Source organism: Chanodichthys erythropterus, chromosome 12 (assembly GCF_024489055.1).
Source record: "Chanodichthys erythropterus isolate Z2021 chromosome 12, ASM2448905v1, whole genome shotgun sequence".
NCBI lineage: Eukaryota > Metazoa > Chordata > Actinopteri > Cypriniformes > Xenocyprididae > Chanodichthys > Chanodichthys erythropterus.
Window position 1 is genome coordinate 37,778,557 of NC_090232.1, and position 25,636 is coordinate 37,804,192.

The window sequence follows — 25,636 nt, forward strand, 5'->3', positions numbered from 1 at the left end:
GCTTGATGGTGCTGCTGAAGTTTTCAAGATGTCGTCGCTGGAGCAGAGACTCTCCCGAATCGAGGAGAAACTCAAGCAGGAAAATAAAGAAGCCCGCAAACGAATCGACCTGAACATCGACATGAGCCCGCAGCGGTCGCGCCCGAGGCCAAGTGAGTGTTTGAGAGAGTGAACGAGTGATTGATCATAGTGACGGAGGGATGAAATACTGTCTACATGATATAAACAAACAAACCGATAAAATCCTGACACTCCACTCACAATCACCCTCATGATTCGCTCTTAATGGTCTGGGGAGGTTTGTTTGTCAGAGTTTGTACTCCAAATTGTTTATTACGGGGTTGTTCTTTAAAATAAATAAATAAAAATATCTGGCAGTCAGCTCACTATCGTTAGCCTGGCGGCTAGCTGTTTAGCAGGCCCTGATACTCGCATATCATTCTGACTGTGTGTCTGTCTGGTTCTCACATTTCTATCTGTTTGTTTATCTGTCCGACTCTTGTCTTGTTCTCACACAGTATTAGTGGGAATATCATCATTTAGAGATGCTGTTGGTGTTTGGTGTTGTAAAGTCATCAGTCATGGCAGACTTGTGTTGTTGTGAATTGCTGGTTTGGTTTTTTTCTGACACTATCACTAGTAGGTATTTAGAGAAAACACATGTTTTCTTTCTCCTTTATAATTTAATGTCTTAAATCTTTGTCTCTATGAATTGTCTTGAAAAATTGTAGTGATTTATAGAGATGAAGGAATCATGTTAGGAGTGTTTTTAAACATTTCAGACCATTAAAAGTATTTTAACATTCATTTTATGTGAAAGATTTGGGTTGTGTCTGTGTAAGTGAAATGTAAGATCTGTTCTCAAACTTCATCCCCACAGAGAAATATTCACTGACCGTGTGTTTGAATTGATGTGTTGATGTCCCAGCATGTTAAGTTTCTGGACGCTCACTGTTCCTTGTCTTTTTTACTCTAATGATCACACTTGTGTATTTATAATATGCAGAAATAATTTAGTGTCTGGATGCTGTTATCTGGATGGTCATAGACAGTGACTGAAGCTGGTAGACCGCATGTCTAAACTAATTACTTATTTGATATTTAAATTTGGCATGGTAAATGCGAAGGGAAAATATAAATTATCATTGAAATTGTTTCACTGCTGTTTTGCTGTTTTCATCAGTAAAAAGTAAAAGATCTGAGAATCATTTTAAAGAGGTTTTTTGATACTTTTAAATGTTTTACTTTTCCTTTCATTTGTAATGTATCTGTTTTCACCAAGTTACAAAGCTCATAGTGTCCCACAAAGCGATTTATTCTGTCTAACAGAGAACACTGCTCCAGACCTGCCTAAAACACCTCGGTCGAAGTCCAGATATTACTTCCGCAAACGTCTAGGTCACAATGTGAAACATTAGCATAATATATATTTGTGGGCCCTCATAATGCCAAATGTCTTACTGTATGTTACCAATAAAAAGTGGCCTACATTATTTTAAATATATCTAATCAGTGACAGAGTGAAAACATATTCATCTAAAGTAAATCTGTGTTTCAGCATTAGAATCGTGAATATTTTTATTCTGGTTTCACCATGTCATTGGGTTACCAGCACCAAGTCCAAGCCTATTCATCTCCACTCCCAGTGTAATACCAAATTAAGCATGTTAATCAACAGTACATTTTTTGTTATCCTTTTACCATATGTCTTAGAGTATCGCAATAATGTATTGTGAGTTCAGTATCGTAATCTGTATCTGAATTGTGACATGAGGGTATCGTTACACCCCTAGTGAATTGACCCTTCGCCAGGAGTTTGATTGACAAGCGATCTAACCAGTCATAACACCAAATCCACCGTTTTGTCTGACAAAGCAGTCAAGAGTTAGAAGATTAACCTCGGTGGACTTGAACTTGAAAAATGTGTACTGACGTCTTTCCGCATTTGAAACGACATTCCTTCTCATGTTCATTCATGTTTATTTGATGCTATAAATTAACTAGTAAGAAGAGATGATCGGTTCACGAGCCGCTTGAGCTGAGGCGCTACAGCAATATTGTTATTGTTTGAATTTCTTAAAAAATTACACAGTTTGAAATCTGGGACTTTGGGTCAATTGTAGTGTTGTTGCATGTCGTGGAGACACTGTGTGTTTAGATGCGCAAGCAAAACAGTTTTGTTTGGCCTTCCAAAAACAGATGAAATTTGGAATCAGAGGTTAAGATTTATAGTGCTGTTCCTGAGCAATTCAAAAGTTTGCTTGTGCACAGCACATTTTTACAGAGGACAGCTTCCTGAACCTGGGAGAGTACAGCGCTATAGGCTATATACAAAGACTACTTTCCAACAGAATCCAACTCGGGCTCCAACTCTTATTGTAAAACCGGTGACACTATTAACTGTGTGCCTTGGAAGCTTAGCTTGCGTCGTGACTCGTGATTATGGTAAAGGCCGTTACATTTCCGACACAGTTGAGGTGTTTGGCCAATCCCAACACGCTGGGTCTGTTGGCCAATCAGAGCATTCTGAGCTTTTCAGAAGGAGGGGCTTCGTAGAAATCGGCGTCTTTCAGACAGACTGGGAATATAGGTGCTGTTGCTATAATGTACAGAATGTGAAAACTAATGTTTTTTGAAAAATAAAGCAAGTTAACCGAATCCGTTACACCCACTAGTCAAAATTATGAACTTTAAAATAGCATAATTTTATATGACCTAGGGCTGTGTGATTAATCATAATTGATTTTTCGATTTCGATTTTGGCTTCCAACGATTATGAAAACATGATAATCAAGGTAAAATGATTATTGTGCGCTTTCGTTCCTCCCTAAAGCCCAAACTTAACATCCAAATCAGCAAAATAAGTGCTGTAAAATGCAGTCTACTGTTGCTAAACTGCGGGATGTGTTTGATATTAAACGGTGTTATTAAAAGCGCATTAAGCCGCAGAAGAGACGCTGTTCCCCAGGCGGCTTTCTGTGTGCACGTTCTGAGTCTGATGCGAACGTGGATAAGCAAATGGGCTTTGGAAAAGGCACCTAGGGATGTCCCGATCACGTTTTTTTGCCCTCGAGTCCGAGTCTAAGTCATTTGATTTTGAGTATCTACCGAGTCCCAATCCGATACTTATATAATACATGAAAAAGAATAAAGAGCGAAAAAACAGATCCAGGATCCAGGAACAGTGCTTTTCAGGTTTTTCAGGTATCTAACAGTAGTTTTCACGTACAGAAAATAAAATAATCAAATATAAAATATCACTGCATATTATCTTTACTGTATAAAATAAATAAAGATTAATCATTATTGAAGTTACAAAAACTATTCAGTCAAGAGCAGTGAGTGATTTCTTTGTTATTTGTTGTTTGATTTAACATTAAATACAGGCAGCAGGAATAGTTTTTTTCCCTATAAGACATGCACGATCCAGTACATATACTGTTACACATGCGCTGTCTTTCTCGACTAATACACGTTCACTTAAAGGCCAGAACACCAAGTCGACGCCGACGAAAACAAACTGTGGGGTTGGCTCACGTCGGCAGCGTCATCGTCCAAAGTTGCCCTGCCACACCAAACCGACGCTAAACAGCCGACGGCCAAGCAGCACATCAGTTCTGCGCCTGCGTGAGATGAAATGCCTTTCCGAAACAGCAGGCGGTATAGGCTGAGCAGCCAATCAGAATGATCAGATGGACCGACGGACCGACGAGCTCCAACGCCGATTCAACATTTCGAATCGGCCGAAAAAAGGCCGACGAGGACCAACTTCAGCCAACGGTGCGGAACACACTGAGAAAACTTAGTCGGCCGACGAAGAAAAACTGCCAGACGGCCGACCGTCGGGTTGGTGTGTTCCTGCCTTCAGACATAACCGACTATGTTTGCTAGGATACTCGCTAAGACGGGCATGTTTACATCATTTTTGTATGAATTTGTCCGCTGAAGCGCAAGACTTGAAAGAGAACTCAGTATTTGCGCGCTGACTGAAATAAACGTGTGCGCGTTCTCTTTCGCGTCTTGTTCTTGAAGGTTTAAATTAGCAAGGCTTTAATGAGTTAGTTAAATACAGACAGCAACGTGTGCTGTTCAGGTCTCACCTGTATCAACACCCGGGTGATGACGGCGACTGGACATTGAGCATACGGTACTCGCAGTTAAAGCCGCCTTTCCACTGCACACGGCACACGACAGCCGTTGGTCCGGAAGTCATTCGTTTCCAATGGAGAGTAGTACGGGGGCTGCATGGAGTTCCGATCATATGCGAATGCGGAAATTTCGGATCCGATTTGAGCTTCGGATGCGTTGAAATATTTGAACTTCTGCGGCTAGACCGTATGCGGCTAGACCGTATGCGACCGGCCGACCGGATAGGATGTATTCTAGTCAAAACTGTGAGCACGAAGTTAGAATTACCAATATTTTAACACTTTAACGTTATTGTATAAACACTATTTCTTTAAAATTATGGTTATCAATAATTATGTAACGTAAAACAAAAAAAATATTTTATGGTTATTAAATACATTTTTACGTTGAAAATATCTACTAGTATGTTTTTATTTCAGATGTATTGAGGGTCATTTGCTTTGTATGGATATGCATTAACGTTACATTCATTAAAATCGTTCAGTTTACCATGGTGGTTGCTGGGTTGGAATAAGCAGAGGGTAACCGTTGCTTCACTACCAATTTCAAAGTTCCGTGCGACTGCAGCTAGGGGGCGAAATGCGAAAATCGGATGCAAATGTCGTGTGCAGTGGAAAGGCGGCTTAAAGGGATACTCCACCGTTTTTTCATATTAAAATATGTTATTCCCTTAACTAAGACGAGTTGATACATATCTCTCTCGTCTCAGTGCGTGCACTAAATCGCTCTGTCTCGTGGCGAAACTTTATTAGCACTTAGCTTAGCCCAGTTCATTCAATAGGGGCCAAGCAGAGAAGCACCTCTCACTGGCCCCCGCTCCCTCTCCTGTAAAAGTCACGTTGCTTCTATTGACGGAAATGAGAGGGAGGAGGAGAGGGAGCGGGGGCCAGTGAGAGGACTTTTCACGAGTGAAGATATTACTGCGCCAAGTCAAAGTGCTCCCGAGCACTTGCTATGGTATTCCGCCATACAATATAGTTATCCATTTTACACGCTTAGAAAAGCGCAACGTTTTGTTTCGTGTCACCGTCCTAGGTCGAGTTACACTACTCGAGTAACTGTATTTAAATAGGGAAAACGTGGAGGTGTTTGGTAGCTTCTCTGCTTGGCCCCTATTGAATGAACTGGGCTAAGCTAAGTGCTAACAAAGTTTCGCCGCGAGACAGAGCGATTTAGTGCACGCACTGACACGAGAGAGGTATGTATCAACTCGTCTTAGTTAAGGGAATAACATAGTTTAATATGAAAAAACGGTGGAGTATCCCTTTAACAGTTTACAAAGAGTGACTGTTTTGTCCACACTTTCTGATTATTGTTTTTGTAACGTTTTGCGTATCCATCGACTGAAACATACATTATCTGAACTCTGTCTGTTTTCCACGTTGCTATTTTAAACAAACCATATTAACCGATAGATGCGTCGTCATTCGAGATGGACTGCGGTGCAAGTGTGTAAGTGGAGAACCGTACGGTTTGATTTTTTTTTAACCGAGAACCGTTGCACCCATAATACATATATATCAGAGTCCTGATCGGGAGTCTGAAACCACGTGATCGGGCCCAATTTCCGATCACGTGATCGGATCTGGACATCCCTAAAGGCACCTAAACAAAAAATGTCAAAATGCCTTTTTGTAGAGTAGTCATGTAAATACAGTGGGTTATGGCTTAAGTAAACTTACACGGAGAAAGAAAATGCGTCTGTAACAGTATATTGGATCCATGCATTAGCTTTTAAAGTGACTGTATCCTAATAAACCTGCTGCTGTCTGTCATTAATGATAATTAAACAACAAACGAAAATCACCCTCTGATTTTGACTGAATATCTTAAGTAGCTTTAATTAAGTAGGATTAAACTATACATGTATAGTAAGAATATGCAGAAAGTCTGGACTAATGATCAATTTAAAGGGACAGTACACACTAAAATTTAAATTGTCATGATTTTCTCACCCAGAAGCAAATTATTGTCAAAATCCCTGAAAATATTGAGAGAGAATTTGTCAATATCATGCACACCTACATGAGGATGACAGTTTTTGATTTTGGGTTAGGGTTTCAGCCTAATTTAGTGCTTTCGCAGGTGTAAGTAATATAACCATATTTAAATACATTCGGGTTAATTTTCCCCTATATCGGGGGATTCTGTCATTAGCTGGATGTGTATGTGTGGTTTTTCTTAGGTGGTGTTAGTATTAAATAGGCAGGGTGAAGTTTGCTCGTGTTGAATGTGAACATTTGAAGAGAGGACACAGTGATTCCCGTAGGTGTGTGTGGGCTTTTTGTAATGAGTGTGTGTATATATTTTCTCTCCTCTGTATCTAGTCATCGTGATCCAGCTCAGTCCAGCTCCAGCTCCCTCCCAGCGTGCAGGTACCATCATCATCATCATCATCACTACATCACGCAGCATCACCCTCTCTCTCCCTCTTACGTTGCAGGTTACATTCACTTCATCATCTCTCTTTTGCTCTCTTCTCTTTCTCAGTCATTCTTCTCCATTTTAATATTCTACCAACTATCATTCAAATATCAACTATCATTTTTGTCTCATGTTCTCTTTCTAAAAGTCAACATGAAATGGCATTCGAAATGGCATTTGTCACCCTTCTTACTTAAGCATTGTGACGTGAAACACTGATGTCTTCAACAAGAATAAATGCAAGGAAGGACTTGGTTTTTTTCAACAGTAATTGATTGATGTGAAAAGTGGTTTGAGAGGAAAGTTGTGCAAGAAGCAGATTCTAGTTCCTACATGTTGATGAATAACAATGAAATCCTTTTTTTTTTTCTTTTTTTTTTTTTCCCCTCTCTGGATTATCATGCACTAATGTCTCATTCAGAATGTCTCATGTTGCAATTTTATATGGAAGTAAAATACGATTATCTTAATTTAGCTAATTTTCTGTGTGCTGCTATTAAGCAGAGTTCAAGCAGTTTAATGATTGTGTAAGATTAAATAAGTTTAAACATTTACTGAATTTACCTTTAATTTATTTTCTAATTTATCTATAAATTATAATCGCATCTGAAGTTTAAGAAACAAAGTCAGTTACATGTTTTTGAAAGACGTCTATGCTCACTAGGGCTGTATCTTATTTGATCAAAAACACAGAAATATTGTTTAATATTATAACAGTTTAAAATATTTTAAAATGTAATTTATTCTTGTGATGCTAAGCTGAATTTTCAGCATCATAACTCTAGTCTTCAGTGTCACATGATCCTTCAGAAATAATTGTATTATGCTGATTTACTGCTCAAGAAATATTTCTTCTTTTTTAACATTATACATTTTTACTGTCACTTTTGATATATTCAATGCATGCTTGCTGAATAAAACTATTAATTTCTTTAAAAAAAAATTCTTTGACCTCAAACTTTTTAACTGTTAATATGTTCAGAAAAGTGGATTAATAAAGTAAATAGGATAATTTCAGGGTTATTTCATGTTGGCTTTAATCTCACACAGCTTTCTTTCATTGATCTCATTTACATAAAAAAAATCTATAATTTCATCAAATGCATGATGTTTAAGGAACACATCCATTTTCCTTACTTTCTGTGAAATCTCACACTATTTTTGTTCACTTTGTCTGTATTGAAATATCATCATCTTCTTTCTTTCATTTCTTTAATTCCATCTCTCATTCCCTTTTCCCACCTGAACATGAAAAGGGATCTGCGAGTGTGTGTGTGTGTGTGGTGTGAGACCTGTGTGTAGGATTAACTTGTTTTTTGGAAGATCAGACATTGTGCATGTTGTGGCTATAACTGCACGGCCCGACTGAGTGAACACCTCCACACACAAGCACAAGGCTATGGCGTCACTCGACAAGGTGTTCTGTGTTGAGTAACTGTTGGGTTTGAGTTTGTCTGGCCTCTCCTGTCTCTCAGCTCTTTGTCCGTTCTTTCCGGAAGAGACTGCTTCGGCTCTGTTTTCTGCACAGATGTGAACTACGGCCACGTAGCCGCCTGTATGTGTGCGTCCAGCAGGGGTTTCTGCACCGAATTGCTTGACCTCACTAACTAACCTAAGCTAACCGATTCTCTCCCATGAACAGGTATTCCTGAGGAGGAATCAGAAGTTCTACAGCTATCCTTTTCCTCTTTATTTACTTTATTTGTCCAACCCTGAAAAGCAGTGTCATTTCTATGCTCAAATATGTATAAAATGTATAAAATGTTTAGTTTTGCACGGTTTGGTGAGCGAATGTCAAATGTCACCCGTTGGTGACTTCTGCTTGTCTCTCATAAGACTCTGCCCCGGTGCATGCTGGGAATGCTAACACTAACTCCAATGGCTGGTTTTCACTGTTTGGCAGCCTTTTCACTTCTGTGTATGAGTGTGTCTGATCTTGGCATGACATGGACAGTTATTACTGATTTACTGGGGAAATATTATTGATATTTCCTCAGGATTTTAAATAGTCACTCATGTCTTTAAGACCGTAAAACAGACTGATTTTCCATAGACGGACATTAACCCAAAATGTGCCCAACAACTCGCACTCAAGATGTAGTGAATCTCACAAAACCTGTCAAGAAATGCCCAGGTCATATTTCAAAAGATTATTAATATTTTTTATTATTATTAGAAAAAATCTATTATTATTATTATGAGAGAAATCATTGCTATCTATATTTGTGTTGTCTATAATATCGACAACAATAATAATTGTTGTTAGAAAACAAATGTATTTTTGTTTGTATATTATCATTATATAATAACAATAATAATAATTGAATTTTTTTTTAGATGTTTGATTATATTTTGTTATTCTAAAATCAATAATTATTAGAAAACAGATTAATTTTATTTTTTATTACACTAGTTGTAATAACAATAGACAACAAATTTATTTTATTTTATTGTTAAATCATTTATTTTTTATTTTTATTGTTTAATAATAAATAGACCTCGGAGTGAATCAGGGTCAGCTGTCGGATTCTGGACCCTCAGACCTGAGGCTCTTAATTTAGGTTCCTTCGTGAACATTTGTCCCTGTAATGGCCATCAATTGACAGTCACTGACTTGCTGTCTTCTGTCCTTTTTTTCCATTCCTTCCAACCTTCTGATCTGTCTTTACAGCTTTACAGTTACCATTGGCCAACGATGGAGGAAGTCGCTCATCCTCTTCAGAAAGCTCTCCTCAACACCCCTCGTACCCTAGCAGACCCCGACAAATGCTCACACTTCCCACCCCACCCTACAGCCTACAGAAGAGCCTGGAGAAGTATGTCACATGCGCAGCATAGTGTAGTTTGCTCAGTTCTCATTTTAAAAAAGTAAAGGTGTATTGGTGTATTAATCTGTTGATTATGGTTTTGTCTTCAGTGCTGAAATCGATCAAAAGCTTCAGGAAATCATGAAACAAACCGGATATCTGAAGATTGACGGACAGGTGAGTCACCAGTCAGTCTGTTTTTATAGATCCTGGAGGTATTGAATGTGGAAAAAGTGTCTGACCTCTTGTGCATGTGTGTTCTCCAGCGTTACCCTGCAGAGGTCACGGATCTGATCAGTGAAGGGGAGATCGGCAGTGGAACGTGTGGACAGGTGTTTAAAGTTCGCTTTAAGAAGACTGGCCATGTCATCGCTGTCAAGGTCAGTTCAGCACTCGGTTTCTCTTCGTGAAGCTTCGTAACCTTCTGCGAATCATTTGCTTTGAGCTAATGTTTCGGATTGTATAAAACTGCCAGGGGTCATTTCAGTAAACGAGGCTGTTTAGAAACGTTTTGAAATTTCATTGGACAGATGATCTCTGTCAACCCATGAACCATATAATATGATTGTTACCTGATCTTGGATCAATTTTATAAATTTTTTGACACATTTGTATAATAAAAAGGGAGAGTTGTAGTTAAGACTCTTACTGGTCTAATTAACCAAGATCTCCATAAAACAAACTAAATAAGTTCTATAATTTAAGAAAATACAAATGTGACCCGCTCTGGCGAAATGAGTCGGAAGTCGCAACATTCTATTTTAAGATATGGGCCGATAAGGTGGAAAAACAATGAAAATTTTTTATTTTTTATTTTTTTTTTTTTAAGATAATTTCAAAAATAATATCCCAAAGTTTTGTAGTCCAAATAATTGAGTAAAGGTATTTAAATGGCTATTAAATTTGACATGGTTTTACTAAATTCGCTGAAAATGAACTTCTCAACTCTTCTCGTCACTTATGAGCATTTCCCGATATCCCCTGAAACGTCACTATCTCTGCTCTCCAAATATGGTGTTACACGTTGTATAGAACCAATCAAAAAGCTTAGAAATGTAAACACACTGACAAACGCTGATTTTTATCAATGGGAAGCCCCGTTTCGACTGACCGGCACACAATTGGTCCAGCCATCCTCCTGTCAGACTAGCGCGCATTAAATTAGCGATTTATTTTAACCCAACATTTAACTGTTGGTATCTCCGTTATGAATTTGTTACACTGTTATTGTCAACTAGCCTACACAAAGATGTGATTGCATAGGCTAGCATTATTTGTTCTCTCTTTGCTTGTTTCTCTGCCTCTCTCACTCAGACACACACACACACACACACACACACACACCCTCTCTTTCAAGCAAAAATGTAGCACCTCTGTTCAATCTTTCTGATTTTGGTAAATCTTTGTAAAAGTGCCTTATAAAATATTAATTCAAATAAATACTTTAAAATAATTTGAGCTTCAGCCTGGTTTAATAGCATTTTTATATATAAAAATGTCTTTGGTCAAATTAACCTGTAAAATAAATAGTTTATCTCTTTAAATGCAATGGATTTTGAAAGATATCAACAAAAAAACGGGCAAAAAACTTTAAAAGTGATTTTCTCAGGTTTTCAATTGGAAAAATTCAATTGGGCAGACAACCATAATTCAAATGGGTATATCTTTAAAACCATTCAAGGTATGACTTTGACTAGGATATCATTTTAAAGCTTATTGTCTTATTTTTCCATTTATACCAAAATCTCAATTTTGAAATTTGGGTCACTGACTCATTTTGCTGGGTCAGGTCACATATTATGGGGACACTACATATTTAGTTGTATTAGATGATTTGTTAATTGCATTTAATAGATTACACCTTCAATGAAACATTTACAAATGTTTTGTAAATGGTGTTTTTATGCATGTTTGGGCTGAGTTTTCACTGCGTTTACAGTGTTCTGACCAATCAGGCATCACCAGCGCGTGGCGTTTCGAGCACTTCAAAATGAGTGAATTATTTTGTGAAGCAGTTGGTTACATTTTTTTTTTTCAGTTTCAAAACATTTAGTTTCTCCCATCACTACTGATAGTACAGAGTTAGTGTTTTTCTGGATGGGATTAAACCAGGGGTTTTCAAACTTTTTGATCAAGGAGCCCTAAATATGATGCTCTTACAAGAGTATAAAACATTCTATATATTTTAAAACTCAAACTGTGAGTATGATGTTTGATATCAAAAATAAAAATAGTTGCCATTTATATTGTCATTGTACTAAAGCCAAAATAAATTATATTATTATCTGGATAATACATGTTATTAATATTATCCAGAAATGATTATTATGTACATTTTTGAATGATGGAGTTTGTGTATCCATGTATTTGTCTTCTTGAACTTTCCTTGTAATTACTGATTCATTAAAACAGCGGTTAAGGCAGGAGTAATTACTGTCTACTAATTACATCACTGCTCTTTGTGTGGATAGATTGTGTTTTTCTAGTAGTGTTTATTTGAGCATGTTCCATGTGTGTGTGTTTTTCCCTGCAGCAAATGAGGAGGACGGGTAATAAAGACGAGAATAAGAGAATCCTCATGGATCTGGACGTTGTGTTGAAGAGTCATGACTGTCCGTACATCATTCAGTGCTATGGAGCAATAGTCACCAATGTAAGTGTCAAGTCATGCCACCTTAATTTTATACAACACAGATTGTTTCAAAGCAACTTTACAGTTATAAACAGGAAAATTACGATTCATTGATGGTAACAGAAATCAGTTCTGCTGTAAGCAGCTCTAAAAAGTCAACAGTAAACAGTCATTAATCAGTTGAAATCAGTTCAGTGTTGATTTATTTTGGTTCAATAACTTTAAGTACATCAATAAGTTCAATTGAGCTATACAGTAAGTTGAGTTTTTATCCAATAGTGTCAGTGCAGTTATTAAATCAGTAATATAGCTGAATATTAAAGCTGCTTTTCCATCGTCGTGCTGAATGGTTCTTAGAATGGTAAGGAACAGTTCCAGTTGTGTTTCCACTGGAGCCTGGCACGGCATGATTACAAACCGTTCTCGGCCTGGAATTCTCTGCACGGTTTTCTAACCGTGCTGGTTGAATGCGTGAACTGACGTTGGCACATAGGATTTGCCACTTGTCTGTTGCCTTGCTACCAGTTTCTCCGTAGCTGGCAAAGCGCTCTATTTGAGCAATGGAAACACAAATATAAAAATATAGCTGCGAGCAGCGATGGCGGGCCCAAGCCCGGTGGCACCGCCACCCCGGTGGCTTCAGGGCAACTGTGCACAGCGGGCAATAGGCACTTAAAACGGTTAAACATCAAAGGACTATGTCAAATTCACTCCATATTTACTGCACTACAAGGTGCCGTTATAGAGCCCCTCCTCCCTGCCCATTTTCAAAGGATTACATGTGCCAAGTTTTAACATTATTCTGATGAATTTTGAAGCAAATCAGGTAAAAATAAGAGGGTGATCTCAATGTATGCTGAAGGTGACACATTTTCTGCTTCCAGTTGGTGGCCCTATGACTTTGAATCACAATAGTCAAATCCATGTGATCAGCCTTGTACAACGAAGACTAAGCCAAAGTTTCATCAAAATCAATTAATGTATGCAGAAGTTATAACACTTTGTTTCCCTTTTCTTGCCATAAATTCGTTGCCTCGCCACGGCCAAACCGTTTGAGATATCCAAAATCCGTTTGCAATTAAACAACTTCAATGTGTTAGCAACAAGTTAAAAAAAGCTTGGTGTAAATTGGATAAACCCTGTAGGAGTAGTAGTATAAAATTCATAGCCTGTTTTTTCAAAAAATTAACATTCAAACCAAAATAGCTGACTTCCTGTTGGTCGGAGCTAATGAATGTAAATTAGAAAATTGTCCGGCTTGATGAGAATAATATGTGTACCGAGTTTGGTGACTGTAGGAAAAACTAACCCCCCCACTTTTGTCAAAAGGTGGCGCTACTGAGCCCCTCCACCACGCCCATTTCTATGGCTTTGTCCATGTCTACTGGTTGACAATATTGATGTGTGTGTCGAGTTTCATGCAATTTGAAGCATGTTAAGAGCCTCAAAAACACTCAAGAATATTATTACAGTTTGACCTGTTGCCATGGCAACAATATTTCAAATATCAAAAATCCTGTCATAGGTCTACATCTGCTGTGTATTGACATTACACTGATGAAGTTTGAAGCAAATCAGGTAAAAATAAGAGGGTGATCTCAAAGCATTTTAAAAGTGATACACTTCTTGCTGCCATTTGGTGGCGCTATAACTTTGACTCACAATAGTTACATCCATGTGATCAGACTACTACAACCAACACACTCCTGAAGTTTCATAAACATCAATCAATGTATGCAGAAGTTATAACACATTTCCTGTTTCCCTTTTCTCGCCATAAATTCGTTGCCTCGCCACGGCCAAACCGTTTGAGATATCCAAAATCCGTTTGCAATTAAACAACTTCAATGTGTTAGCAACAAGTTAAAAAAAGCTTGGTGTAAATTGGATAAACCCTGTAGGAGTAGTAGTATAAAATTCATAGCCTGTTTTTTCAAAAAATTAACATTCAAACCAAAATAGCTGACTTCCTGTTGGTCGGAGCTAATGAATGTAAATTAGAAAATTGTCCGGCTTGATGAGAATAATATGTGTACCGAGTTTGGTGACTGTAGGAAAAACTAACCCCCACTTTTGTCAAAAGGTGGCGCTACTGAGCCCCTCCACCACGCCCATTTCTATGGCTTTGTCCATGTCTACTGGTTGACAATATTGATGTGTGTGTCGAGTTTCATGCAATTTGAAGCATGTTAAGAGCCTCAAAAACACTCAAGAATATTATTACAGTTTGACCTGTTGCCATGGCAACAATATTTCAAATATCAAAAATCCTGTCATAGGTCTACATCTGCTGTGTATTGACATTACACTGATGAAGTTTGAAGCAAATCAGGTAAAAATAAGAGGGTGATCTCAAAACATTTCAAAAAGTGATACACTTCCTGCTGCCAGTTGGTGGCGCTATAACTTTGACTCACAATAGTCACATCCATGTGATCAGACTCCTATAACGAACACACTCGTGAAGTTTCATAAAGATCAATATATGTATTAAGACGTTATAACACATTTCCTGTTTCCTTTTTTCTCGCCATAAACTCGTTGCCTCGCCACGGCCAAACCGTTCGAGATATCAAAAATCCCCTGGCAATTTTTAATCATCAGTGTCTTGACTTCATGCTGACCGAGTTTGGTGGCGATCGGATTAATCGTCTAGGAGGAGTATATCAAATTCCAGAGCATGCGTTTTTCAAACAACCCTTAATAGCTGACTTCCTGTTGGCGTGGCGATTAACTTAGAGCGCGAAAGTTGTTCGGCCCGATGAGGTCTATATGTGTACCGAGTTTCATACTAATACGTGCAAGCATGTTTAATATATGGACCAAATTTTCAGACTTTTTTCAAGGGGGCGCTGTCGAGCCCCCCTGCCACGCCCGGGTACCAGCCTCTCCGGCGTCCTAATGGCCGCGGATTCCAATGTGTGTGCCAATTTTCAAGAGTTTTTGAGCATGTTAAGGCCCCCAAAAAGCCCCGGAAGACGAAAAAAAAAAAAAAAAAAAAAAAAAATAATAATAAATATAGCTGCGAGCAGCGATGGCGGGCCCAAGCCCGGTGGCACCGCCACCCCGGTGGCTTCAGGGCAACTGTGCACAGCGGGCAATAGGCACTTAAAACGGTTAAACATCAAAGGACTATGTCAAATTCACTCCACATTTACTGCACTACAAGGTGCCGTTTTAGTGCCCTCCTCCCTGCCCATTTTCAAAGGATTACATGTGCCAAGTTTTAACATTATTCTGATGAATTTTGAAGCAAATCAGGTAAAAATAAGAGGGTGATCTCAATGTATGCTGAAAGTGACACATTTTCTGCTTCCAGTTGGTGGCGCTATGACTTTGAATCACAATAGTCAAATCCATGTGATCAGCCTTGTACAACGAAGACTAAGCCAAAGTTTCATCAAAATCAATTAATGTATGCAGAAGTTATAACACTTTGTTTCCCTTTTCTTGCCATAAATTCGTTGCCTCGCCACGGCCAAACCGTTTGAGATATCCAAAATCCGTTTGCAATTAAACAACTTCAATGTGTTAGCAACAAGTTAAAAAAAGCTTGGTGTAAATTGGATAAACCCTGTAGGAGTAGTAGTATAAAATTCATAGCCTGTTTTTTCAAAAAATTAACATTCAAACCAAAATAGCTGACTTCCTGTTGGTCGGAGCTAATGAATGTAAATTAGAAAATTGTCCGGCTTGATGAGAATAATATGTGTACCGAGTTTGGTGACTGTAGGAAAAACTAACCCCCCCACTTTTGTCAAAAGGTGGCGCTACTGAGCCCCTCCACCACGCCCATTTCTATGGCTTTGTCCATGTCTACTGGTTGACAATATTGATGTGTGTGTCGAGTTTCATGCAATTTGAAGCATGTTAAGAGCCTCAAAAACACTCAAGAATATTATTACAGTTTGACCTGTTGCCATGGCAACAATATTTCAAATATCAAAAATCCTGTCATAGGTCTACATCTGCTGTGTATTGACATTACACTGATGAAGTTTGAAGCAAATCAGGTAAAAATAAGAGGGTGATCTCAAAGCATTTTAAAAGTGATACACTTCTTGCTGCCATTTGGTGGCGCTATAACTTTGACTCACAATAGTTACATCCATGTGATCAGACTACTACAACCAACACACTCCTGAAGTTTCATAAACATCAATCAATGTATGCAGAAGTTATAACACATTTCCTGTTTCCCTTTTCTCGCCATAAATTCGTTGCCTCGCCACGGCCAAATCGTTTGAGATATCCAAAATCCGTTTGCAATTAAACAACTTCAATGTGTTCGCAACAAGTTAAAAAAGCTTGGTGTAAATTGGATAAACCCTGTAGGAGTAGTAGTATAAAATTCATAGCCTGTTTTTTCAAAAAATTAACATTCAAACCAAAATAGCTGACTTCCTGTTGGTCGGAGCTAATGAATGTAAATTAGAAAAATTGTCCGGCTTGATGAGAATAATATGTGTACCGAGTTTGGTGACTGTAGGAAAAACTAACCCCCCCACTTTTGTCAAAAGGTGGCGCTACTGAGCCCCTCCACCACGCCCATTTCTATGGCTTTGTCCATGTCTACTGGTTGACAATATTGATGTGTGTGTCGAGTTTCATGCAATTTGAAGCATGTTAAGAGCCTCAAAAACACTCAAGAATATTATTACAGTTTGACCTGTTGCCATGGCAACAATATTTCAAATATCAAAAATCCTGTCATAGGTCTACATCTGCTGTGTATTGACATTACACTGATGAAGTTTGAAGCAAATCAGGTAAAAATAAGAGGGTGATCTCAAAACATTTCAAAAAGTGATACACTTCCTGCTGCCAGTTGGTGGCGCTATAACTTTGACTCACAATAGTCACATCCATGTGATCAGACTCCTATAACGAACACACTCGTGAAGTTTCATAAAGATCAATATATGTATTAAGACGTTATAACACATTTCCTGTTTCCTTTTTCTCGCCATAAATTCGTTGCCTCGCCACGGCCAAACCGTTCGAGATATCAAAAATCCCCTGGCAATTTTTAATCATCAGTGTCTTGACTTCATGCTGACCGAGTTTGGTGGCGATCGGATTAATCGTCTAGGAGGAGTATATCAAATTCCAGAGCATGCGTTTTTCAAACAACCCTTAATAGCTGACTTCCTGTTGGCGTGGCGATTAACTTAGAGCGCGAAAGTTGTTCGGCCCGATGAGGTCTATATGTGTACCGAGTTTCATACTAATACGTGCAAGCATGTTTAATATATGGACCAAATTTTCAGACTTTTTCAAGGGGGCGCTGTCGAGCCCCTGCCACGCCCGGGTACCAGCCTCTCCGGCGTCCTAATGGCCGCGGATTCCAATGTGTGTGCCAATTTTCAAGAGTTTTTGAGCATGTTAAGGCCCCCAAAAAGCCCCGGAATACGTAAAAAAAAAAAAAAAAAAAAAAATAATAATCCTTAGAAGAACAAGAGGGCCCTGCGCGAATTTTCGCTTGGGCCCTAATAATCCTTAGAAGAACAAGAGGGCCCTGCGCGAATTTTCGCTTGGGCCCTAATAATCAAATTAAAAGAAATATCCAATCATCCTACATAACGCAGTCATTATTTACATCTCATTTTATCAGTAAACCGTTGCGTTACCAAGGCAACGTCTGACGCTTTGTATTACATTTCAAAGAACGGCCGTTATCAGACCCACAGTGGAAAACGAAACCAGAACCATACCGGCTGGCCCGGATCGGCACGGAATGGAACGGTTACGCAATGAGAACCGTTTGGCCCGATGGTGGAAAAGCGGCTTAAGTGTCCCCAATTAAGCAAGCCAGAGGTGACAGTGGCAAGGAAACCAACAGGTGACAGAAATGGAGAAAAAAAACCTTGGGAAGAACCAGGCTCAGTCGGGGGGCCAGTTCTCCTCTGGTCAACGAACGAACATGGTGTGATTTATGATTCAGGCTGCATCACAAGTCAGATTGTGGATCGGTAGCATTCAAAATATTTCATCCAGTTCCTTCTGCTTGAAGATCGGATTCATCACGCCGGTATGGAGACCAAGCTGGCCATAGGGGTCTGTGCAATGGACTTGTCTGGTTCTTGTGGTCTTTGCTGTGGATCTGTGCCGATGGCTATCATGTCGATGAGGTCTTCACAGGGGATTGTTCTAGTAGACACGTTCTCTGCTGACATTCAGGGCTGCAGTGAGGTTGTGTCTAGGTGCAGGTCCACCATCTGATCTGGATACGACCTGGATACGGCCGACTACGGTAACCTCGGGATAAGGATGAGACAGACAGACTAGGGGTGAGCGATCTGACGATTTTAAATCGTGATCGATCTTGAAGACGTCCATAATCTGCTTTTCAACAAAACCGTAGAGATTGTGATCTTTTATGTCCTCAAAAAAATTTTTAAATACAGCAATAACTGCGTACAAGGTGACTGTGTTGACTGGCCAAATTATGTCATGCATCTCTATGATGTGTTTTTAATGCCTGGTGTAAAGTAGTTGAGAGATACAACCTTGATTGGATGATAAAAGCAAATAATTTTTAACTAATAAGAGCAATCTAAGTACTATGATACTGTCTAAGTCCTCTCAAATACCATTTCTTTCTAAGAAGGAACACCGCTGTGAGGATACTGCTTTTTCTAGTATTTTTAACAGAAAAGAGATTTGAGATTGGTCTGTAATTAACTAATTCTCAAGGATCAAGTTATGTTTCTTTTAATGAGAGGTTTAATAGCTTAAACGTTTTTTGTATGTTTCCTAATGACAATGATAAATAATATTAAGAAGAGGTTCTATGACTTCTGGAAGCATCACTTTCAGTACCTTAGTCGGTATTGGTTCTAACAAACATGTTGTTGATTTTGATTATTTAACAAGTTTAGACAATTCTTCCTCTCCTATAGCAAAGAATGAATGGAATTGTTCCTCAGGGGGTCTATAGCGCATTGTCTGAATCGATGTCGTAGATGGTTGCATGGTTATAATTTTCTCTCTAATAGTATCAATCTTGCAAGTAAATAAATTCATTCATTCACAAAATGCGACATACTTCTAGTTTTGTCTTCTTCCAGCTGCGCTCCATTTTTCGGGCTGCTCTCTTGAGGACGTGAGTGTACTCATTATCTTTAAGCGCAAATTAGCAACCATGTCTAAAGTACTGGGAAAGAGAGAGTAGTTTCTATTGCAACATGAAGTTCTTCTAAGCTATCTGGCATGTTGAGTTGACAATGATCAGGAAGATTATTCATAAGCAATCTGTAGTGGTAGAAGTGATAGTTCTACCATATTTGTAACAGGGAGATGGTTTTTTGCAACCTTTGCTAAATGGACTAAATACACAAGACTAGATAATGATCTGAGATCTCTGCTGCAGAAAGCCATCAACATTGATTCCATGTGACAATATTAAATCTAAAGTATGATTACGACAATGAGTGGGTACTCCTGACATGTATTGGCTAACTCCAATAGAGTTTAAAATGTCCATAAATGCCAATCCCAGTGCATCTTTTTCATTGTCTACATGGATATTAATATCACTAACAATTAAGACTTTATCTGCAGCCAGTACTAACTCCAGTATAAAATCAGCAAATACTTTAAAATCTGTACGGTGCCCTGGTTACTTTTCATGCTGCGTGCAGTATAGCTGTTTGTGAATGTAAAAGGTCTGCAAAGTTTTAAAGATCAAAATATATGAGAAATAAAGTTATTGTCTCCTAAAACTAAGAATTGATTCTGAACTATCACTGTGTATCAAGTGTTGAGGAAGCCTCCAGAGCTGAAATTCTGATACGGTAATAAGCATTTTGTTTCCGACAGGAGCTGTAAGCGGTGGACCAATCGCAACTAACTGATCCGTCTGACTAATCCAAGCAGAGTAAGCTCGTGGAAAAGAGGGGTTTAGAAAAAAATTGAATCTTCGAGCAAACCATTTTCAGACAACCTATTGTAGATCTCCAAAACAAATTTAGGACCCTTTAAAATGGCATAGTAGGGGCACTTTAAATATATTGAATTACTTGAATTATTTAAAGGCGTTTCTTCCTCTGCAGACGGATGTGTTCATTGCCATGGAACTAATGGGGACGTGTGCAGAGAAGCTGAAGAAGAGGATCCAGGGTCCCATACCAGAGGCCATTCTGGGAAAGATGACTGTGGCCGTAAGACTTTAAATTCACCTGATTCAGAACGGCATCCATTATTGGTTAGGTACTGTTCTGTTTGCAATCTCTCAGATCGTATTTCACACTTTTTCTTTTTGTATGTAGATTGTGAAGGCTCTGCTTTATCTGAAAGAGAAACACGGTGTCATTCACCGAGACGTAAAGCCATCGAATATCTTGTTGGATGCCAAAGGGCAGATCAAATTGTGTGATTTTGGCATCAGTGGCCGACTGGTGGATTCTAAGGCCAAGACTCGCAGCGCCGGATGTGCTGCTTACATGGCGGTGAGCACACAGTGGGGTTTCAAAGTCAGAAAGTTTGAGGATTTTGAAAAATGTAAAACAAAGCAACATTGTGGGGTAAAATTAAAAAATATAAAATTCTGCGGTATTTGTAGGACGCTAATCAAAAATGCTAATTTATCCTGATGTCATTAAAGCAAAGGTGGACATAATGTAGGAATTACTGTTTTACTCAGTGACAGCCTTTTCCATTTTATGCATCTTGCATATTTTTCATCTTTGTTTTTTTTTAGCCTGAGAGAATAGACCCTCCAGACCCCAGTAAGCCAGACTATGACATCAGAGCTGACGTCTGGAGTCTTGGCATTTCTCTGGTGAGTTCTTCATCCTACATTTTGTTGAGCTGACCTTCATTAACTGGGATTACTTTCTTGGCCATCGCTTCGTTTCATGTAGGGGGTGTTACATAAATATTAAAGAATGTTAATGATCATTCTTTTAATTTGCTTATATGTGGAATTTATATTACCTTTCAAAAACTTCAGTATGCATGTTTCCATAAAAAAGATTAAGCAGCAAAAACTGTTTTCAACATTGATAATAATAACATCCATTATTAATAATTAACCAATAATAATTGAGCATTAAATCAGCATATTAGAATAAGTTCTGAAGGATCGTATGACCCTGAAGACTGGAGTAATGATGCTGAAAATTTAACTTTACCATCACAGGAATAAATTACTTTTTAAAATGTATTAAAATGCAAAACGGTTATTTTAAAATAAAATATTTCACAATATTGCTGTTTTTACTGTAACTGACCAAATAAACACAGCCTTGGTGAGCATAAGAGACTTCTTTTAAAAACATTACAAATCTTACCAACCCCAAAGTTTTGCTGTATTTCAAAACACAATCTACTTAAGTAACTAAATGTGATTGATTATATTCCTCCCCACCTGTAGGTGGAGCTAGCAACAGGACAGTTTCCTTACAAGAACTGCAAAACAGACTTTGAGGTTCTCACCAAAGTTCTGCAAGAGGACCCGCCGGTCCTTCCTCTCAGCATGGGCTTTTCCCCTGACTTTCAGTCCTTCGTCAAAGACTGGTACACCCACATATTTAAATAAACATAAAGTTTTAGCACCAGTATCAGTCCGTTGTGTTTGTGTGTGTTCTGTACTGATCAATTTTTTGGTTTATCTCTGCAGCCTCACAAAGGATCACAGAAAAAGGCCAAAATACCACAAGCTGCTTGTAAGTCCCTGTAATTTGAGCATTAGTTGTAGTACTCAGTTTAATATCAAAGTTTGAGATCTTAAATAGCCTATTCTGATCATTGTCTTTTATATATATATATATATATATATATATATATATAGGAACACAGTTTTATCCGTCGTTACGAGGTGTCAGAGGTAGACGTGGCGGGCTGGTTCCAGACGGTGATGGAGCGCACAGAGTCTCCTCGCAGCAGCCAGTGCTTCAGTCATCACCAGCTCCATTCTCTCTTCAGCAGGTAGCCAGGTGGAGAACGGCAGAAACGGGAGAGTAAGAGTGATGCGATGTTGAGAAGTTGATGTAGAGACACAGATGGACAGGTTTGAAATGTAAAGTACGTTAACGAAAAAGACAGGATGGAATGGAAATGGACCGATTGAGAGGGGAGAAGTGGCAGAAACAAAAGATAGAATGTTCGTTTTGGAGTTTGACTGATCGACAGACAATCCTGGGCAGGTTTGATGTAAATCTGAAATATTTTTGTCCTTCTCATCCACCCATCGAACAGGATGGACCATTACAGGTTGCAGTCTAACACATTCACTGTGACACGCACGCACGCGCACATTTGCAGGAACACTGTTTCACCAAACCGCCATATAAGTACGCGTACAGTCCATTTAGCTCACTTCAAAGTCCAAATCTGCACGTCATGAGGTCCTCCGTAGCCCCTTACTCAGGGACTGAACAGAGTAGTCGAACAACACTGTGCAATGGTGTGTGTGTGTGTGAGTGTGTTATCCGTTTACCAGTCCTAGTTCTTCACGTTCCTGTACGATTCAAGTACACCTTCTGTTCACAGCCATTAATTGAATCCAAGCAAATAGAAACTAGTGAGATAATAGCTGTGTGTTAATATCATAAATTATGTTTTGTAGAAGTGTTCTTTTCTATGCTAGCAAAAATCAGCAGATATTTCAGTAATTGTAACACATACTTAAAGCGTTAGTGATTCTTAGTGGTAGAAATTCTAATCCTTGATGTTTAGATTTTTATAACTAGTTTGGTCTGGACTTTCATGTATGGAAATAGATATATTGGCTAAGAGAGAAGGTTGTATAATAAGATAAAACTAGTGGTTGACCGATAAGGGTGTTTTTAAAGGTGAAGTGTAGAATTTTCTCCATGTTACAATCCCATTTTTAATATGCAAAAACAACTTTAAATGAGCAATTTGTGTTTGTTTGAGCAGCCTTTGCCAGCGACATTGGTTTGTCCAATGGTGCGAATTTGGGGCGGGACTATGTTTTATCTAACCAATGGCAGATGGAGGGATTTTTTTCAGAAAAACTTTATTATACCATTTATAATATCATTAATATAAAATCAAATAATGCAATTATGTTAACGTTAGTCACACAGAAATTACACACTTCACTTTCACAGGCGATGCTGAAGTTTAGAAAGACTTCTGTTCATCGGCCAATGGCAATAATCTTAAATGTATCGGTCTATCACTAGATAAAACACAAAAAAATTAGCCCAGAATTTGTAAAGTCATACAGAATGCACACCTCAGGAAGACAAGTGTTAGGAATAGGGATTTTAACAAGATTTAGCAGTCTTGAAACCACAATCAGTCACCAAAAGCAAACATGAGAGATGATGTCAGTCACTCAGAAAGACAAGCGGGGGGAGTTGGGCTTTTCGCAGTTTGTTTCAAGCGTTTCCTCCACAAGAATAAAAAACGTCTCGTTTTATGAGTGGAACATTTCTGCTCTGATTCACCCGACTCATCTACCCAGACAGCCGTTCATCATTTCATTCTCTTCTCCGTTCTCGCTTTCCCATGAGCATTTGAGTTCCCGCAAACCAAAGCATTTTTTTTTTTTTTTTTGACACAGCACTGCTTTTTTTCCTGCCAAGCTGTTGTTCTCAGAGGATTTCAGCACCTGCTCGTGGGTCGTGCTGAAGATGTTCAGCGACTTTCACAACCAAAGCTGTAGAGTTTGAGATTCACTGCTTTAAGAAGCCAAATCACTGCTAGACTGAGTGAGGAAGAGTGTGAGGGGGGAAAAAAAGAGAGAAAATATGACTAAACAAATCATCAATGAAAGATTTAGAGGGTAACGTACGTAGAGACAGGAAGTATGGTGTTATATAAGGGACTGAAGAAAGAGTAATGAACATAGCAGAGGAAATAATGGGAGGGGAGAGAAAATTAGGAGAAAGGCGTATGAAAGTATGAAAGAAAGTCTCCAGTGAAGTCTTATAGAAAGTATTGGCTCATTTTTTGAGAGGTTTGGTGATATTTCAGGGCCAACTGTATCAGGTGTTGGTTGTTTTATAGATCGCTGTGTTGTGAGCTAGCTGGACGTTGCATAAAAGCTTTCAATTGTTTTGAACCAATGTACCAATTTTTATTTTTAGGGTTATTTTTAGTTTGTGTTGTTTTGCGTCTTACTGTTTTTCTCATTATCCTTGAAACTTTGTTCTTATTATCTGCTATTGTTATTATTATATTTATTTATTATCTTACTGCTGCTACTGTTTACTTTAGATGCTGCTCTCAGTGATTATATTCCCCAAAGGACGAATCTTTATTTTTTTTTTCTAAACCAAATGCATAAAACACTGCAATGTCGACACATTTACCAAATACAAGAATGATTACCTGTAAAACGCATGATGTGGTTCATTAGGAGACATAGAGAAACCAAGCAAGGAAGTAAATTGAGAATCTATATATATACCTATATCTATATTTATATCTCAGTAGTTTGTATTTGAAACTATGGCACTATGCCAACTCACAAACGTCACTGCTCACTCTAAGCAACTAACAAGAATGACTTTGTTATTTGTACAAAATAATAGACACCAGCTGGTAATATCTATATATATTTGAGCTAGATTTCCCTTATTACACCATTAGCTGTGGGTCACGCAAGCAGATATGTTTGTAATTGTCCTCCTGTGTCCGTTCTGCGGTGGATGAATGATTTTGAGTTTTATTCATCACCTAATCAGTTATTATTCACCTCATTAAATATTTTGGCTGCTTTGATTGTGTTAATTTGACTATGCAATAACACCTATTTAGTAATAGAATTCTGGAGATTTTGCCCCAAATTCATCAGTTTGCAGATTCCTTTTGGATCTGATCATGATAGACATTTTTGAAGTTTTCCATTGAATTGGATTGACAAATAAATCAAAAGAGCTAATAAAACACAGGAAATGTGGAAAATGCTTTGTTTTCTAACACTATATTTAGCAATGAGCTGTAAATATTTACCTTCCAATAGTTTCTTCACTCCTTTCTGATGCCAAATAGAATCTCTAACAAGACTCTTGCTGTCAACATAATACTGGTTTCCTGTTTGGTGTTGATATTCATCACAGATACTGTGCGACCTGCCTGTCTGTCTGTCCGTCATTCTCTCAATAGATCTTATAGATATGACCGCAGCATTACACACCAAAGGCGTCATCAATAAAACAAATTCAAACCAGTGGCGTTGTTGTCATTAGGATGATTATTGTTAATACTAGATGATGCTGGATTGTTATTCTGAGGACCTCGAATGAGGGATATACAGCTTCATGTATGTAATTTTCTGCAAGACTGTGGGGGGTGAGGTACTGGAAATGGCATCTTGGTGTTATGTTATTTTTCAGTCTTTCACCCTTCACTGTTGTGGTTTTATTTTGCTCACACACACACATGCCTATGGAAGCTTGTTTAATAAAAATTGCAATTGAAAATTTATATCTCACAATTCAGACTTTTTTCCATTAGAATTTCGATATAAACTCACAATTACGAGAAAAAAGTCTGAATTGCTAGATGTAAACTCACAATTACATGAAGAGAAGTCAGAATTGCAAGATATAAACTGCAATTGTGACGTTATTTCCCACAATTCCAAATTCTGAGAAGAAATCTGGTAAAAAAAAAAAAAAAAAAGAATTGAGCTATTAATTCGCAA

The 25,636-nt window shown here is 38.3% G+C and overlaps 1 protein-coding gene across 3 annotated transcripts; it reads left to right on the forward strand.

Moving 5' to 3' along the window:
- map2k7 (mitogen-activated protein kinase kinase 7) lies at window positions 1-25,636 on the forward strand. 3 transcript variants are annotated; one of them, XM_067403390.1, is made up of 12 exons: window positions 1-152; window positions 6,477-6,524; window positions 9,245-9,389; window positions 9,491-9,557; window positions 9,647-9,760; window positions 11,914-12,033; window positions 20,067-20,174; window positions 20,283-20,462; window positions 20,714-20,794; window positions 21,389-21,531; window positions 21,635-21,680; window positions 21,806-25,636. In XM_067403390.1, the coding sequence occupies exons 1-12, from the start codon at window positions 29-31 to the stop codon at window positions 21,944-21,946; spliced, it is 1,317 nt and encodes a 438-aa protein (XP_067259491.1). In that variant the 5' UTR covers window positions 1-28; the 3' UTR covers window positions 21,947-25,636. The 3 variants fall into 3 exon arrangements, with proteins under 3 accessions (XP_067259491.1, XP_067259493.1, XP_067259494.1); XM_067403392.1 differs by lacking the exon at window positions 6,477-6,524; XM_067403393.1 differs by lacking the exon at window positions 1-152 and having other exon boundaries at window positions 6,483-6,592.